Here is an 18988-nt window from a genome sequence, read left to right as displayed (position 1 = left end):
TGAATCGAAAGGTATCTCACAACAGGCGATAGGTGTTCAGTCGAAATTTAATAAAAAATGCCCTCCGTGTCTTGGTATTCCTGATTTTATTCAGAAGTGACTTCCTAGGTACAATTCACTAATTTTCTAGTATTGATGAACCCAGCAGCATACTAATGAATGCGGAGTTCAGACAGGATGATGTGACAAAGATATAGCAACGTTCGTATAGGAAATACATTAGAATTTTAATGGAACTTTTTTTTGATTGATTGCACTTATTATTGTGTTTCGATTAATCGGTATAACCATCATCAGTAAGGAAAAGTTCAGTAGATTTTACCTTTAAGACGCCATATTATTTCATGATCCAATACCGCAAACGAACGATTTTTTTTCACTCGTAAATTAAGCCAAATGTACCATGGAAAAAGACGATTCACACACACTAAAGTAGCGTATAAAACTATATACACACGTAACAACTTCACTTAATTGTTTTCAGTAAAAGAAGTTCACGAACTTTGTTTTAATTTGATTGTTTTTAAACGAGAAACATTTTTTTTAAATTTAATTTATTATGTAAAATGTATCATTAATACCATTTGGCCGACATTTAATAAATCAACTTAAATTTTCCAGGATTTCGGAAACGTCAGTTGAATTTGGAATGCACTCTTCATCGCCTATTCCGGATTTATCATCATCACCATCAGATGGATCATGTTTTCTGCCAATCTTTCCTACAACTTCCTTTGAATAACTGAAAACCAACTGAAACTGCATTCTTCTGCTTGCAATGTATCCAACACTAAAACTTCTTGTACTGTATTACTTTGAATTATCCAAACAGGTGGTTTCGATTTACCCACGAAATTTATCATTATTTTTTAATACAAATTTCAAGAGGAATACATCTTATTCGAATTATCCAAGTTCTTATTAACAAGAGTCTGCAATATCTGAAAGGTCCTCGTTTGAAAACAAATACAAATGTAAAAGAAATCAGTTTTCTGTAAATGAATGATTAAATTATAAATACCTACAAGCCTCAAACTACTAAACTTTGAAATTCTTTCATTCTGTTTACCTAGTAGCATTTAAGTACGAAACTAGGTTGTTCGCCAATATATCCTCTTACTTCACCTTCCAAAATAAAGATTCACAAAATATTGTAGATATAGTTTCTATGCTCACTTTTCCTTGGTAGTAATATCATATCCATCTTTTTGTTTTCACAGTATATTCAATCTTACCAATTAAGTATTTTTAACTAAAAATTGTAAAATTTGAATATTGGTTATAATGTCAAATTTTAAAAATCTCCATTATCGAAATAGATATTAGTATCGGTTAAGAACGATTTAGGAGGACTTGACAAATCCATATGAGAAATGTATTATTGATACAGACAGGTATTGTGAACAATTCTAAGTAATATCGATCTGACCAAAAACTAACAAGGAATGATTCCCGACTGTAAAATGGGTTTAGAAAAAGGAAGAAGCGGATGTATTAGACACATGACAAGTTAGATCCTTTTCCAAATTGTACCTTCTAGTAGCCATGAATAAGGAAATTGTGGCGCAATAAATATTTCAGGATCATATTTAAAAAAAAGAAAAAGAAAAAGAAATACAAATCTTTTTTTTTTAATGATCTTAAGTCATCAATGTGATACTTTCGTAACGTAGGCACGCAACATAGACTATGAATAAGCTCTTTAACCAATGTCTTTAAAATACTGTGTTGCCAACTTGGTAACACTATTTTTTAAAAATAACATTACATCAACTTCTTACACGTTTAGAATGCTTGGTGTGGAAAACAATATAGTGCATATTAAATTTTATCATACTGTACAATGCCACCATATTAACAGTGTTGCCAATCCAACATAAAACTATATTTTTCAAATGATTCTACGTCATATTATTACATATTTCAAATCTATGTGTTAAACAAAAACTTACAATACCACATTTTATTCAGTGTTACATACCAAGGATGCTATTGTGACACAAACATCCAAAGTTTGAAGGCCTCTACAACAATTGTAATACAAGTGAGACGGACGTGGCAATATACTTCCGAAATACCTTAATGTCAAATACTATTGTCATGATGCGACATATTTCTAATCTATAGGAGCAAAGTTACAAGAGATTGAAAATAATACCTTTTTCAGAAGGTTTTGTTTCGACAAATTGCTTAGATAGATATCATATCCAATAACGTAGATGATTTTCGATAGATGTAAAGATCATAACGCCATCTACAACAATCAAATGTATTAAACTATTTCGAAGATATAAAAAACATAGGCAGTAATTGCTACACATTGTCTGCGAAGGAAGTTCCAAAGAGGGCCAATCTATTGTCACTCGAATATAGATAAGCCAGGTTTACATTAGTTTGTGTGTTATTGAACAAACTAAATTTACACTCATTTGAGACTTACGTGGGTCGTTCAATATACAGTATAAGTTTCTCTAAGCTGTAAAATAACATTTTTTAAAGACACATTTCTGAACTATACATACATGTGTAGGTGGGTCCTTCCTCATCTCTCCATATAATCTACATTGAGATTCAGGTATGTGTCTCATCGTTGCACCAATTTGTTCAAACCATTTGCAAAAAATTTGGGCTCTGGTTATTTAGCACTCGTCTCACACACCACTTCACTTCATCTGTTCTGAAACGTTCACCTTGTAATACAGACTTTAACATTGGAAAAAGATGGAAGTAACTCGACGCTAAATTGAGACTGTGTCGAGAGTGGATCAGCCATTCCTACCCTAAATTTTCAATTTTGTGTCTTGTTTGCGTGTTGAGTAGGGTGGGCAATATTGTCAAGAAGAAGAGATTAGGTCGCTTATGTCGAATTGCGTTTTCCTGGAGAAGAGTTCAGGTTCGACATAAGCGACCTGGTCTCCTGTTAACTGGTGATGAAGAAGTGAAGCAGAATGTCAGGAAAGTTTTAAATAGTCCTGATCTTTTTGCAAAAGGGTTTCGACAAATGGGTGTAACGGTGAGACAAATGACTACATATCAACCGGGATTATATGGAGAGGTGAGGGAGGGCCGAGGCATGTAGGTATAGTTTACAAATGTATCTTAAAACGTATTTTCTTTTACAGCTTCGGAAAACTTATATATTGAACGACTCACGTACAAAATATGCTGAAAATAATTATTGTTCGACTCTGTCTATCTGTTATCTATCGATAGGTATCAGAGTTAAAACGGAAAAAGTTATCGAGAAGTAATGTTTTGGTGTACATCAGCATTCCGACAATAGATATTATCCCTCCAATTACTTCAATACCAGTTTTGGGTCTCCATAGTTCATATCGTGAAATGGAACTCATATTTTTATGATCTTTTCTTACAGCTCTGAGACGACCTGACGGAAGTTTTATCATTAACGGAAATTGGGCTATCAACTGGTCAGGCGATTATGACGCAGCTGGAACACAATTTACATACAAGAGACAGGACGCTGTAAATGGAGAATACATCTCATCGAAAGGACCTTTACTTGAGCCTGTGGACATCATGGTAAGTGTAACAATGTTTTAACGTTAAGGCCTTTATTCATAATATTACATCTTTTATCATGCTCGAAGACATAATCTTCTATTAGCTGGAGCTAATTCTTAATTATGATCTCGCAATTTTCTTCATAGGTAAAATAAATTCACTTCGACAGATGTAACCAAAGTATGATGTAAAATCTTCCTAAAACTTTTGGTTTTTAATTACTTTTTCAAAAAGACTTATTGGTTTTACGCGTAATTACGGCATTATAGACGACTGGAATTCGAGAAACTATTAGATACACTTACGTCTAGTAATCGCGCGCACACAAGTTGGCCTCTTTGAAACTCAGAGAGGCTCCACATTTTACCCCACCTTCGTCCAGCTGTTTGAACACATGCCTCAGTTCCACCTCGCCTGACGTACTATACTCAGTCACTTAGCGCACCACTGAAAACTGACAGGCGGCACGCATCCACAGTGTTATTTATTACCTTACACATCTTAGCTGTTGCAAACTGCAATTGTTTCCATTACTTTAAAAACCATCTGTATAACTTGGTAACACATTTCTATCATAATTCCTGTATCTAGTACTATCCTTGTACGTAACTCTTATTTAGATCCCACCAACTCTCAACTTCATAAATGTAACAGGGGATTCACTGATAGAGCGCTCACTTCAGATGCAAACTATAACCCTGGTCTAAGTCCAGGCCAAATAAGTTCATGGTGGACAACGTCGTGTTCATAGTTTTTTCTGAATATTCTTTTCCTTCATGTCATATTCTTATTCTACCACAATTTTATTTATTATCTTTTACTTTTATTAATCATCTCATCCATCTCTTTTCACTTACAGGACATAATCACCGGACGTGAAATTTTTACAACTTTTCTTCCTCATTTCACAAGAGATATAAATTTCAGGTTCACGCCGCTTATATCATTGATTCTTCTTTTGTAGTAATAAGTGTATAATGGAAATTGTTAGTACACAATGATATCTTCCTTACATTTGTTTTAGTTATAAATGGCATATCCTTGCAAATTGTGATAATATTGCTCTTTAGTTCATATGTTTATCATTTTTAAGAAAACAAGACAAAATGCTCCAGGTTATTTAATTATTATTATTAGTCATATTTCCATATTGATTATATCTAAGTTAAAGTAGTATAATATAATTATTCAATGTTATGATTATCCATAATGCAATTTCGTAATGGTGCAACTTCTAAAATGGCTATAAGTTAGTGGTTCTATAATAAATTATGCTCAAATTAGTTCAATTGCATTAGTTAAACGCTAGAAAAGAAAACTAATAAAATTTTACTTCTAAAAAACAAATACAGTGGAACACCGTAATAACGGTCACTGATGGAAGATGATTTGTCCGTAAATTAAGCCTCTGCCACAGAGAAGTTACACAAATTTAAATTACGCGCAGAAGATCTGGTTTGGTTTTGGTTTTCTGGGATTTAGTGTTTCTTTCAGCAGCAAAGTTATGCTAGATCTGAACCTACAACTTAAGGTGGGCTCTAAACCATTTGAGTTCCCCCCGGGTATCGCACTTGGGTCTCCCGCGCTGAAAACATGTACTCTAACCATAACAACTAGGAAACTTCATGAAGCACACAGTGAAATCATTACTTACAAGTGTAAATATAGGCTAACATCAAAATAGTGTACTCAGTGTTCGAGTTGCTGAAAGAGTTAAGGGGAGACACCTCTATAAAGAAACAAAATATCTTTGGCGGATGTGTTTATTCATGTGTGAAATTTCTTTTTCCTGAAGTACATGTCATTCCTTTGTAAAAATCCCTTAATTTCCATACTGACTGTACTAAAAGTAAGAGTAACATAATAAAAAATAAAAAACGGAATCTTTAAGTTTTACGTCCCACGATTATGCCAGCTAGGCTAAAGGAGACGGTAATGATGAGAAATGAATGAAATGGTGGAATGAAGAAAGTGGGAGGAAACGAGAAAGCTCCGAGAGAACCCACGCACACGGTGCTCAGTAACTTAATAAGAACATGCAACATTATTATTATTATTATTATTATTATTATTATTATTATTATTATTATTATTATTATTATTATTATTATTATTATTATTATTATTATTATATGTGGCGAAGAGGTTTTTGTCTAATGTAATGCGTCACAGATTTATTTTCTAACTACGGAAAGATTTTATGTTCTAAACATGTATGAACTGAAAATAATTTTTGTCCGTTATGAAGTCACTAAAACATTTGATGAAGAGCGGTGGGGGAAGAAGACTCCGTGTCCATATCTGAGAGTGTCCGTAAAGCGGAAAGTTTTGTCTCGTAACAATACTTTTACCGGGACAAAAAGAAGAAAACAAAACTATCCTCATTATACGTAGAGGTGTCTGTTACTGATTAGTGTACGTTAGAGGATGTTGTACTGTATTAAAAGTAATGTTGCTGCACTAAACACATTCCTTTCTAACGAGACATCATGTTTCTCACTTCTTCACAACTCTTGTTTCTATAATGAATATAGCAGTCTTTATAATACGTAATGCAAACACTTTTATTAATAGCAATAAACTACATAGCAATTTACTGTATGTACCAAATTCTTAAAGCATACTTGCGCTTCATCAACTTGTATCCTAACACTCTCCCTAGTTTACTAGATGGCAATTTTTTTTTACCACTCTCTATCGGCGTTTACGAGGCCTATCAGAAAAGTATCCGACAACCATGGTCCCTGAAAACCAATACATTCACATGTCCTCCTAATCTCTTTCAACCTAGTTCCCTCTTACACACACAGAGTTTTTTTTTTTTTTTTTTTTTTTTTTGTCTATCCACTGCTCGAAATATGATTGGAACCCCTCATCGGGAGGTGCTTCGAGAGCAGCTGTCAGATTTCTTCTTAGATGCGAAAGCAAGTTTCTTTCTGATACTTTTTTTGATTTTTGGGAACAGTCCAAAGTCTCACGAGGCTATATTCGGAGAGTAAGAAACTTGACGAACCATCGAAATGAGCTGTGTTGAAAGGGACAATCACATGAACTGTATAAATGGAATGATTACCCTGGTGTAGTGTCCCGGACTTTAAGTTCCACAGATCTGGTCTTTTCCGACAAAGAGTGTCACATAGGTGATGGAAAAGGTCTAAAGAGAAGTCTTTGTACCTGTACATATTAATAATACACATTGCCATGGCAATCAAAGAACAGAATCAACATTGCTTTGATTTTGCTATGCACCTAGCGAACATTTCTGGATCTTTACGAACCTTGTATGGCCGTAGAGAGATCGGATGTGTTCACTGAATCGATTGTGGATTTGTTTTTGAGTCCTATTCATATACTACTTTACTTTTAGACCCACGCCGAGCTTACACGCATTTAATATAACACTCCTTCAGAACAGCAGACGCAATTGAAAGTAACACCATCTACAGGCTAAAGACATCATGGTCCCTCTCCCCACGACGCAAAATTTGACCAACCTGTGCCATGTAGTTTTCCCAAAAACAAAGAAGGTTAGATACTTTTCCAACATTGTTTATATATATAATCTGTTCAGTTTCAGCTGCATTAGTCTACGATCGACCACACTGCACTATTGCGTGACTAACGAGATACTGGTGCTTGCCTCGTGGCAATCTCACGGAGGTGGGGTTGCATATGCGCAGTACTGTTTGCACATTGAATTTGGCTCAATATAACTGAATCAACCTCTGAATAATTTAACCAGATTATGTAACAAGAGTAGTACAACGCTTTCGCTGTAATCAACAAAATTTTTCTCCTATACTTGAACCTATATTTCATTATTCTATGATTTTCTTCCTTTCACTTGACCTGGAAAAAGATTAAAATGAGGTCATAATTATCCAATAATTACTTGTAGGTTATCTACCAGCAACCCAACCCTGGCATCAAATATGAGTACATGTTACCACTGGGAGATGATCCCAAGATACCTATTGGAACAGGGAGCAGATCTCGTGGAGCAATTACGAACCATGCAAGTGCGACGCCGACTAAAGTGGAGCATCCAGCTAATCCTTCCAGAGCAGGTATTTACAATTTTCGCTTTGCTTACAAGGCTTAATGAAGCCATTAATCATATTTATTAGAAACTACATAGCTAATTAAAATGAAGAATGTGTTGGCCATTTGAAACAAGGAATTAAGTATTTTACATGAGAGTATTTTACGTAAGATTATGTTTATTGTATAATTTAATTTTGTGTACATTTTAAAAATTTAAAGTAGTGGGGAAATTCTGGCTATCTTTGGTTGGTTATGAAATACAGAAATATAGACAACGTTTTATATTTTAAAAAATATGATTGATAAATTAAGCATTTACGAGATCAATGTTTTAGTTTTCTCTATTAAACTTAGGAAACTTTATCTATGATACAGAAAATAAATATACCCATGTTATTATGATAAAAAAGTGAATGAAGTAAATGCAAAATTATATGAATACTTATTAATTATATTTTCCATCTTGCTTCTTTCTGTACGGTGAATGAGTTCTTTTTTCTGCGTCTAAAATACCCCGACAAATGAATATACCCATTTATTGACAGTTTTACGTTCGGCTTCTTCAATCAGTTACAACTGGATGCTGTATGGCGTTACAGTTTGTTAATCATATTCTCAGTAAATTACACAGAGAATACAAGGAGCAGACAGAAAACTTGGTGTCGAAAAATTCATTGGTTACAGGCAAACAAGATAATCGATTGCGCAGTCGATACTTTTGCAGATGCACTACTCGTAGATCCATTACTACTAGTACAACGCTAACACTTGTTGTATTTCGTTCTCTTACTTCGTCTCTTTCCCTACCTGTTTTCTCTCTGCCGCTTCTCCAATCGTAAAAGCGTGCTTCTACGTCATAGAGCGGCCAAATGGAAATAATAGACCTACTGCGTTTCCAGTTTAGTTCGTTGTCTTCTACTCACTTAAACAAGTAGGAAATATAAGGACGCAGGGACTATATGATTTGGTTCAGTTATGTGAAAACTTACCCCAAAAATGTGCAATACGTCAACTGTTTTTTTTTTTTTTTTTTAAGTTAGTCCAAAAAAGTTTAATATAGTACGTCAGTAAGTTTTTTTAATGTTCAATCATCACTTATAAAGTTACAGCTGTAATTCTTACTCATTCAACGATGAATTCCGACTGTATTATGCCCTTCCGAATGAGGAAATTGAATTACATCACATAATTTACAATTGGCAGGCGTTTCGACTGCGCTCCATATGTTCCTAAGATTGCTACTCCACAAAGATAGATTGAACTTACAATTGGCGGACGTTTCCATTGCACATCATATGTTTACAAGTTCGCTACTCCCCAAAGATTGAACTACAAGGTCTGTTTAACAGTGTGGGGGATGGGCGATGTCCAATAAACAGCTTTGTCTTATACAAATTTTGATATCTCACGTTGTTCTCCTCTGGTGGCTTAATGAAGACTGAAACAAATAGCCCTCGTACATCACGCCAAGTAATCTCCATATTTGATTCGTTCCGACAATAGGCTTAACTTATATAAATAAAAAGTAGACTAATCACATCGCTCACTACTCCCTACGTCATTGGTGACCGAACTTATATACGCTCCATAATCATGTTACCAGATGTGAAAGCTGGCACTAAAATGTACGAGGTGCAGACCAAAAGTACGTGTCGTTTAGTTCTAATTTCTAAAAACAAGGAACTTCAGGGAACTAACCTGTATCTATTTTTCAACATACTCTCCCTCTTTACTGATACACAGTTGCCATCGTTCCGTCATTTTGTGTAGCATTCGGTATAGTCATCTTTGGGGCTATATTTCAGATACTGGAAAATAGTACTTCCTAGGGATGATCTACTGACAAAATGGCGTCTACGAAGAGAAACCTTGAGATTTGGGAACAACCAGAGGCCACTCATGGATAAATCTGGTTAATAGAGTAGGTACAGCAGAAATTCAATACCGTGGTCAGCCAAGAATGAAGTCACAACATTAGCACGGTGTGGCAGTGCATTGTCTATGTGGAGGATGAAATTGTCATTTGCCATTTGTAGCCATTTTTCAGTCATTTTTGACAAAAAAGATGTATCCAAAAGTGTACATAATTATTCACCCATAATTGTACGACCTTTCCGAACAGCGTGGGCAATACCGCTCCCTGAGAATTCCAGAAAGTAGCATACAGGACCTTCTCATTGGATGTCGCCTGATGACTTTTTTTAAGGGGGGGGGGGTGAATCTGTGTGTTTCCACTGCATCGACTGCATCTTTTCTGGGTTAAATAATGGAATCTATGATGATCTATGAACATTTTGCAAGAAATTGCGTCCCTCTCTTCTGAAGCGTGTCAAATTTGCAACATTTGATCGAACTCTTGCGTCTTTTTGATCGTCATTAAGCATTCGTGAAACCTAGCGAGAAGAATTTTTCCTTAGGCCTAGTTTATTTGTAATTATCTGTTCTACTGTTCCTCTTGTTAGCCCAGTGTATCACAAATTTCCTATGTGGTGACACGCCTGTTCTCTATGATGATATTTTCAACACGTTCAATGTTAGCGTCAGTTGATGTTGTTTTTGGACGTTCAGGCCTCTGTTCATCTCTCACACTCGTTTGCTCTGTCTTGAACTCATGCACTCACTTCCTAACAGTGTTTTCTGCAAGAGCACTATCACTACACACCCTCCAATGGCGATGAATCTCGGCTGCATAACGTTCAGCTGCGGTGAGGAATTTCACAATTACCCGTTGCTCTTCAACCGAGAATTTCATGTTCCCGGATAGTATCAGGAACATATCTTACTCATGCAGGCACTGTGACTCAAGTGTTGCCACTTAGTAAACAAAACCTGCACTGTTTAGAGACGAAGGATAGGATATTTGACGCCGCAGTTGCCTTCCTGAATTGAAAAAAAATGTGGACTTTAACACAAAATGGCATGTTCATTTGGTGTGCACTTCATAAAGATACTACTAAAATGTGTTAATAGGTACATTGACATGTTTTAAATAAAGTTAAATTTAAATCTTAGCCCCTTACCATACTTTTGCTGACTATACACAACTTTGTTATACATTAATTTTCTATTAACTTGTTATCAGTTTATGCTTGTATTTCACTCTTGATCGTAAATAAGTAGGGTATACTTCCACTCAGACTCCACTTGGAACACCCTTTATCTTAACGTTGTGGATTGATATAAACTCAGTTTACTACTCTCAGATTTTCGAGACTTCGATTGTATTATTGTATTGGATTGTATCATATGGATTCTCTGCTATTATCAGTGTATACTTCTATTTGAGCATATGAGAAACAATTGTTAAGCAAATACTGATATATCTTGTTCCATGTGGTTTCTACTGCACCGAAATTATCCTGTAAGAGTTTTAGTTAGTGGAGATCAGTGAATCAAAGATGAAGTCATTTCAGTCGGAATCCTTTCACGTTTAACAGGATAAATAATATTTTCCCAGGCAGAATGCCAGCCTCCAGAGTTATTTGATAAACGTTCAAAATATAATGAGGGACACGATTCGTGGTTAGGCATTATCATGCAGGATTAAATTGTTTTTCTGTTGAAAAATCTGCACCTCGCTCCCATCACTTAAAAGTATATAATTTAAAATTATCAGCAAAGGTATATCCATTCATATACTATCGTCCGTAAATCAGGAACTAGACTCATTCAAGTACAGTTTTGTTTGATGTAGATAAAATGTTGGAACCAAAAAGATCATAACATGGAATATTGTTCCAGTAAATAGCCGCTCAAAAATGTTCTCTTTGCTGAGAGTCCCACTCATATTCATCCATTCGTTCTGCAGTTGTTAAGAAATAATAAATTATATTTATTATAAAAAGAATATACGAAAACGATCTCTGTTGTTCAGTAATATCTATTTCATTACATTATTCCAGCTCCACGATCGGATGACGTAACTGTGAAGGACGGCCCCTTTTTCGATGGTGCTGACTCCAGGCGGTAAGTAAATAAGATAAAGTACGTATGTATATATACTAAAATAAAGTGTATATATATTATGTGTATTAAAACGTGTGTGAAACATTTCTTTAAGTTGTGTGTTAAGAACCGGTACGATCGTATTGACTATTGGGAGTCCTAAATATTGCTTATATCGATAGTAAATTTACGATATGTCCAGAATTTTATGTATGCACTATCGTTTGGTGACACATAACAGTAATTCAGCATTGATTAATACGTTAGTATTATAAATTTAACTTTCTATTTTGTTGATGTAACTTAAAAAAAACTACAAATTCTTAATAGAGATCTCAATCCTTAATTCTGACAGTAAAACTCAAACAGCCTTCATATTTCGTGTAAAGAAAATTTGGTGTTGGATGTATTTCAATATCTTAAGAGTAAATGTATATTATCAGATTAAATTCTGTCAAGTTTGTTTTAATGAGCTTTCCTTGTTCATTTCGAAAAAAAAATCACAGGACAGGAAATCCAGCTTATCCTTACGGCAGTGGTGTTTTGGGAACTGACTCTCAAATTCGTGGTTATCATCCAAACCAACCGAATGCTGCTGCGCCTCCGACAGCCGGGGACGAGAGCAAACCAGTGAGGGGCCGGGGACGAAGAAGAAAGTTCACTTGGAAACTCTCGGGATTTACAGAATGTTCAAAATCCTGTGGAGGAGGTAACTGAATTTTACTTGTTTCTTTTCGCTTTTTTTTAAAAAAAAAAAACTTTCTTTCATTTCTTCTCTCCTTTTGACACTCTTTTTAAGTTGTTGTATAGAAAGTCAGGCAATACTCCTTTCTTTTCTTTGCCCTCTTCTCCACGCTATTGAAGAGGAAAAATGTTATGTCTCTGAGTGAATTTTAAAGAGTTTCTGCTGCCCACAAAAATGTCTTCCCCTTAGCTCCTTTTCTTTCCAAGCTAATTTCTTACCAAAAGGACATTAAAATGCTCTTGAGATAGAAAGAGAGGTAACAAGTAATGTGAATAAATGAAAAGACAAAAGAAGTGAAAGAAAGAGAGAGAAAAGCATTAACTCGAGATACTTTAAAATACTATTTTCAACAGTTTAAGCAACGACAAGCAAATGCGTGTAAGGATTACTTCAAGACCAGATAGACGAAACTAACTGGCTTCTGCTTTAGTCATTTGTCTTCTCGCACGTACTGTATATTCCTCCAGAAGCTTTGCAAATAATTTGATTTCCTGTGCACGGATCTCGTGCAAATGAACTGACAAACATGGAAGAGACTTGTTGAGAAACAGACGAAATGGAATTTCTCTGTTTCAGTGTCTATTGTGAAAATGTGTGTGTTCTCTATGTTTCAAGACGAACAATACATTGCATTGTACAGATAGAAATCTTGTTACGGAATATTTCGCGTAATATGATTACTACGTCCTTAATACATATGAGGAAGTAAAGTTGTCTTTCAAAGTTAAATCTTAAAATTAGAAAAAAATGTTTTATCTTTAACAAAGTAATTATTTAATTATCATAAATAATTTGTTAGAGCTTGAAAAACACAGGCATTTATACCAATTTATGAAGAAAAAATGCAATCCTTTTCTTTAGTTCTAACACAGAACTCGGAACTTCATATACAGGTATGTCTTTCGACATAGACCACTATTCGAAACCAAAAAATGAAGAATGAAAGAAATGGCCTAATCACTGCGAAATTAAAATATAGCTAATTTTACAGTAATTATGTGATATTTTCAAATAGATAAAAGATAATCGAAATGTGGAACAAGAGCGCGCTAGACAATATTATTTTGCATGAGGTACCGCTGCAGCCATTCAGAAACGCGAAAATACGGCTGGAAATCGAAAGCAAATAAGTGAGTCGCGATAACGGTACCTCATGTAAAATAATATTGTCTAGCGAGCTCTTGTTCCACTTTTCGATTATCTTTTATCTATTTGAAGATATCACATAATTACTGTAAAATTTGCGGTATTTTAATTTCGTCGTGCTGGGGTCTCTTAAGATGGGAGAATATTTCGATTGATTAATGGGAACATCAGCAGCGAAGCCATTAGTCTCCATCATGATAAAGCTAATAGACAGTTCATCCTGCTTATAAAGGAAGGTGAAAAATAAGACGTGAAGAAAGGTTTAAATCGTAAGTTTGACAAAATAATAGGAAAGAAGTACCCAAATATCAAAACCATGGAAAAATCTTAAAAGAAGAATAAAGCAAAATAGAAAACATATAAGAAGAAAATAATTCGAAACAGAAATTATAAAATATGCTAGGTAAACACTAAAACAATGATCTTCAGAGAACGTTAACTATAGGTATATCAACCTTACGAATAAAAGCGGTAATTCCGTCACTGAAAATAGGTCTACCCCCCGGAAATCTCATTAATATTATTAGGTAGTACTAAGCGCTTTCTGAGGTCTGAGTATTCTTGATAATCTTCAAGAAACCATCGATTTCACAGGGGTTCATCACAATATGGGCCTCTAAGAAATTAGAAGTGTCCGATAAACAAGCGCGCCAGGCTCATTTCATCTGTGCGATGATATCGGCCAATTATCTACATAAGTTTTACGAAATAGAAATTAGTTTCATTAGTCTAGGGACCACTTCCCTGGGAAATGTGTATAGGATGTTTCCATATTCTATGGAAAAGGGTTTGTTAAAAAAAAAAAGAAAAAAAAAAGAAAAGAAAGAAAGAAAGAAAAAAGATCTGTGAGTAGTCTAAGAAAATGAAGGGTAGTGTAAAGCTATAACAGTCAGACTGCGCTAGTTTGGTTTTTAAAAAAAGTATTTTTTGTTATGGTAACTTTTAGATTTCTTATTACAGAAGTCGTTAACCATCGTTTCCAGTATTTATTTTGTATTTTTGTTTGTTGTTATTTGATAAGAAAAAACATTAAAGTACTTACAGTCCTTTTAAAAAAACTCACCACTTTTGCAAAACTTCTGCACTAATAACTTTAGTTAGAGCATCTTTTTTTTTTTTTTTTTTTTTTACTTAAATTCACAATAAAAGTCTGATAGTAACCCTATTTACTATACAATTCCATTTACGGTTGAAAGTATATAGGGCCGTGCTCACTCTTACAAGTTAGTCATATAGTTAACATATGCATCTTTGGAGCAGGAGACCCGAGTTCTATTCCCAGTGGGAGCTCATATGGTTAGAACGAATCTCACTTAAACACTAGATCCACGTCTCATATAGCCTTGCTGCTGAAAAGGACGTCAAATTCTAATCAACCAATCTCCTTAAACGTTGTCCTCATGACTTTACAGATACGACACAATTCCAAATTTTCAGATAATCATCAGCCTCGGACATCCTAATTTGATTTTGAGCATGTTTTGCAATTTGAATGTCTATACGACATAAGTATTTGCAAAATATTCAATAAATTAACACTCAGCACAATATAAAGTTACTTTAGAGTTGAAAATAGATAAAATGATAGAGGCATTAAAAAAAAAAATGTGAATATGTCACACTGTCAAAGATTAATACCTTTTTGCACAGCCTAATAATAATAGAAAGACTGTAATTTTAAGTAATATTCTAAAATAGCTCAATTGTAAAAATACGGTAAATAATAAAACAAAGAAAATAAAAGATATATAATGTTTAAGATCAACAAATAACATGTACAGCGAAGTATGTTAAATCAATTATTCACAACAATCACAAGTAAAACTCCAGTGCAATTGACAGATATGTTGAATTATATAACTGTATGCAATTATTATTTTTTTTGTATTTACTTACAGTTATTAAACATTGATTTTACAAAAAAAAAGTTGTTTTGAAAATCATATTTAGCAATATTCTTTTTAAAAATAAAATTAGATTTTCTGTATGGTAGAAGTGTGTTGAATAAATATATTTATGTTAGTGAACGTTGAAACAAACCTGCGGGCATTATTTTCCGCGAAATGGAGGAAATCTGAGAGAAATCCCAGGCTTACCACAAAATCCCTTGTGACACAGTTGATTCACCACGCTTGTTCTCTGTTGTTGATAGAACTGTTGTTGTTATAGCTAAATTTATACGTAAATCGACATTAAGCCTTAGCTATTACACCTGAAACATAGTGACCTATACTCCCCGTTGAGCCATTACTTTCATTATTAAAGCACCAGATTCTGAAATGCAGATATGGAATATTACAATCACAGAGGAGGGAGAAAAGGAGATTTTTTTTAAAAAAATACTAATTTGATATCTCTCTATGTATACATATATATAAATGTATATAATAATGAAAGTGCATTATTTACAAAGTTTATCCATTTACCCAGTTTAATCGATTGTTTAATATACTGGCTTTATGCTATGCTCATATGCTCCCAGGTTTAATTCCCAGTGGAGACTCAATTTCTAAAAGGCTACAGAGTGTAATCAAGGAATGCAAACGTTCGTTGCTCTAATATTGATCAGATTAGTCCATTATGCCATGTGCATTGTTCTTATTGCTTAACACAAATCTCACGCTTTTGCTTCGTACCTTAACAGATTCTTTCATTCAACATTTTCAAAAAGTTGTCTAGTTGACGAAGTATTCAGTCAGACTTTATCTATGTTTTCCGTTGCTGGAACTATCCAATATGTCTTTTAGCCTTCTTATATACAGATATTTGTCAATTTAATGGAGACACCTGGAGTTAGAAACACGTCTGGGTTGGCAATGATCAGGCGGCGACTGCAGCGCCTTGTTGTTGGTAGTGGTGTGTTAGGGCAAACTCAGTACTACGAGAGGAATAGTTGAATGGCAGTGTACAGTGAACTGAGCAGATGCTAACCGTCTAAAATGGGTTACGTCTCTGATTTCCAGAAAGAGCAAGTTGTTGGCTCTTGATTGTGTGGTGCGAGCGTGATGAAAGTCGCTAGTGTGTTGGGTGTGTTGTGAGGGACACTGTCCAAGGTAATGATGGCCTACAAAATCACTGTAAAACCACATCAGCGGAGAGGAACAGTAGTCGAAAGAAAACCTTGAGTGACAGATCCCTCCGAGAATTTAAGAGCACTGTCACTCAGAACTGTCGTGCGGCTGTGGTGCAACTGACAGAGGAACTCAAGCAGCACTTCCATAGTCTGTATTGACAACCACAGTCCGCCTCGAATTACATGACAGACATACAGGATAGGATTCCTCGGGCGAAATCGCTAATAAGGGACCATCATGCTTTAGAACGACACCAATGATGCCGCGAACGTTCCATATGTATCGCTTACAACTGGAAATGCGTGATATGGTCGGATTAGAAAACGTGCTTATGTGTGGGGGACGTCGAAGGAAGCGTATGATCTGCAGTGTCTCAGCCCAACCGTGAAACATGACGATGCGACAGCTCTGTAACGCTATGAACCGCAATATTATTACGTTTACGAGTCACGTTACTACCCGTGATCATGTTGCCATTTTGGGGTACTATCTGCATCCTATGGATCACTGTCGTTCCTGGGCAATGACGCCATATTGCAGAATGATAATGCGCCCATTCAAACAGCTGGAACTATTGCGGCGTAGTTTGAGAAACATCGGAAGGAAGTTGAACACTTCCCCTAGCTTCCTCAATCTCAGGACCTGAACATCTGTAGTCTGTTTCGGAGACATGAATCTAGCACAGATTTCCATCCCCATTCTTTCTAACGAAACGTAGTAACGTACTGGACGTGGAATTGTCTAACATTTCGCTTTGCAAAAAATCATGAGCTCTATAATTCCATTCTACGACCCATCAGAACTGTTTTGAAGACGAAAGGTAGTCCTACGCCATATTAATCTGTTAAGTTGCACTTTCTTCTGGTGTTTCCACATTTTGATAAGTATCTGTGTGCAGTAATAATATTGTGTGAGTATCAGTTCTTGATTTTCTGCACACAAGCGTGACAAGAAATACCCGAAACAGATTCGTTCTTTCAATTAGTTACGGTACAATAACGTTACTCCTCGAATAACGTAATTTCCTTATAACAAAAATTGGTATTGTATCTCGTACCTACCGAAATTAAGTAACCAATAATTTTGTTACAGAGAGCTATTTTCGTTACGTTACAGTTACGTTAAGTTATCCACCCCTGGGTAATATCTCTCTGAAGCGGCCACTTTCAGTTCCGAAGTAAACTGTCTAATAATATACTTCTGTTTTACTCCTTGTTTCCGTTTTAAAAATCATGTTAAACAAATGGCCAAGTTTGTAGGTTATACCTAGGTATGTATTCGAATTTGAGTTCCAGTTTTTGTACTTTACGTCCTTATGCAACACCGAGATTATGGAGGACAAAACATACTAGAAAAGTGGGCTAAGAACCAACTTCTTGTTTTTAATCCGACATAGAAGCATGGTAGAGCGCTTACCTTTAATGCATCGGGTCCCTGGTTCGATACCCGGCCAAGTAAGTTTGTGGTGGGCAACATCGTGTCCGTGTGTTTTCTCGGATACTCCTGTTTCCTTCCACGTTCTCTTGCCTTAATCATCGCCTCTCTTAGCCAAACGGGCATAATTATGGGGATGTTAAACTGAAAGATTTCATTTCATAATCCAACACAGTTGGTGGATACACAGACCACCATGTAAGACCAATCCACACAGTATAGGCCATTTCCTACTACACTATCTTCTATCCTCCACAGATTGGCAGGATCATTGCTTCTGCATTCGAGAAACTTGATTCGAGCAGCATCGATTAGGCCTATCGATGGGCACCGAATAAATGAACGGAATTCTTATATTAATAGTAGGGAGAGAAGTTCAAACCAACATTTAATGATATTCTTGTATTTTGAAAAATCTTTTAGTATTATTCACATATATTACGCAGATGTACGTTCGTTTCATTAGAAGTTTAAATTAAAATGCTCCAATGGTTGTACGAATGTTCCAATGACTCTTAATAGTCTTCTGATACCAGTAGAACCCGCCTTTTTATTTTATTTTATTTTATTTTTTTAAAAATGAAATCCCTATGAGAAAGTAATAAAATGCTAGTTTTGATCTTCGGTAACTTAAAGAGTATTTTAAAAATGTAATTTAAATAAAATTCAAATAAAATATAGCCCATATTTATTTTAAAAAATATTTAACACATTCGATGCCACATTTTTTTTTTTTTGATTAATTTTCCAGATCAGTTTGGTTCGCTAATGTCTCCAACGGTAACTTTGATTTGACGTGTAGTGTTCAGGTATAATTTTATAGCTGTTTGGTATCACTGAGGTACCTGCAATCAAGACATTTCTGATTTTAAAACTAACAAAAAGATGAGAAATTAACAATATTTTGGAAGAAACTGCAGCTTAAAATCCACGATGTATTGGGCCAAAAATGTATTTAATGGGTTTTATTAAGAATCTTTCTTGTCAAAATTTAAAAACCATATTTTATAGGTAAATTATATGTGATAATTGCACTAATTGTTAATATTTATACGTTTTGAGTTCCTTTTCTCTT

General features: G+C 35.0%; 1 protein-coding gene across 1 annotated transcript in view; it reads left to right on the top strand.

Annotated features, from left to right (window-relative positions):
* LOC145677017 (thrombospondin type-1 domain-containing protein 4-like) overlaps positions 1 to 18988 on the top strand; it is a 926207-nt gene that overhangs the window by 880263 nt on the left and 26956 nt on the right. The window contains exons 8-11 of the mRNA XM_081747728.1: positions 3377 to 3543; positions 7424 to 7592; positions 11472 to 11535; positions 12021 to 12223. Of these exons, the coding sequence (XP_081603854.1) occupies positions 3377 to 3543; positions 7424 to 7592; positions 11472 to 11535; positions 12021 to 12223 (603 nt within the window). The remainder of the gene's footprint in view (positions 1 to 3376; positions 3544 to 7423; positions 7593 to 11471; positions 11536 to 12020; positions 12224 to 18988) is intronic.

Source organism: Thermobia domestica, chromosome 2 (genome assembly GCF_964235325.1).
Source record: "Thermobia domestica chromosome 2, izTheDome1.hap1.1, whole genome shotgun sequence".
Lineage (NCBI taxonomy): Eukaryota > Metazoa > Arthropoda > Insecta > Zygentoma > Lepismatidae > Thermobia > Thermobia domestica.
The sequence above is the reverse complement of the archived record's forward strand: the minus strand, read 5'-3'. Positions and strand labels throughout refer to the sequence as shown.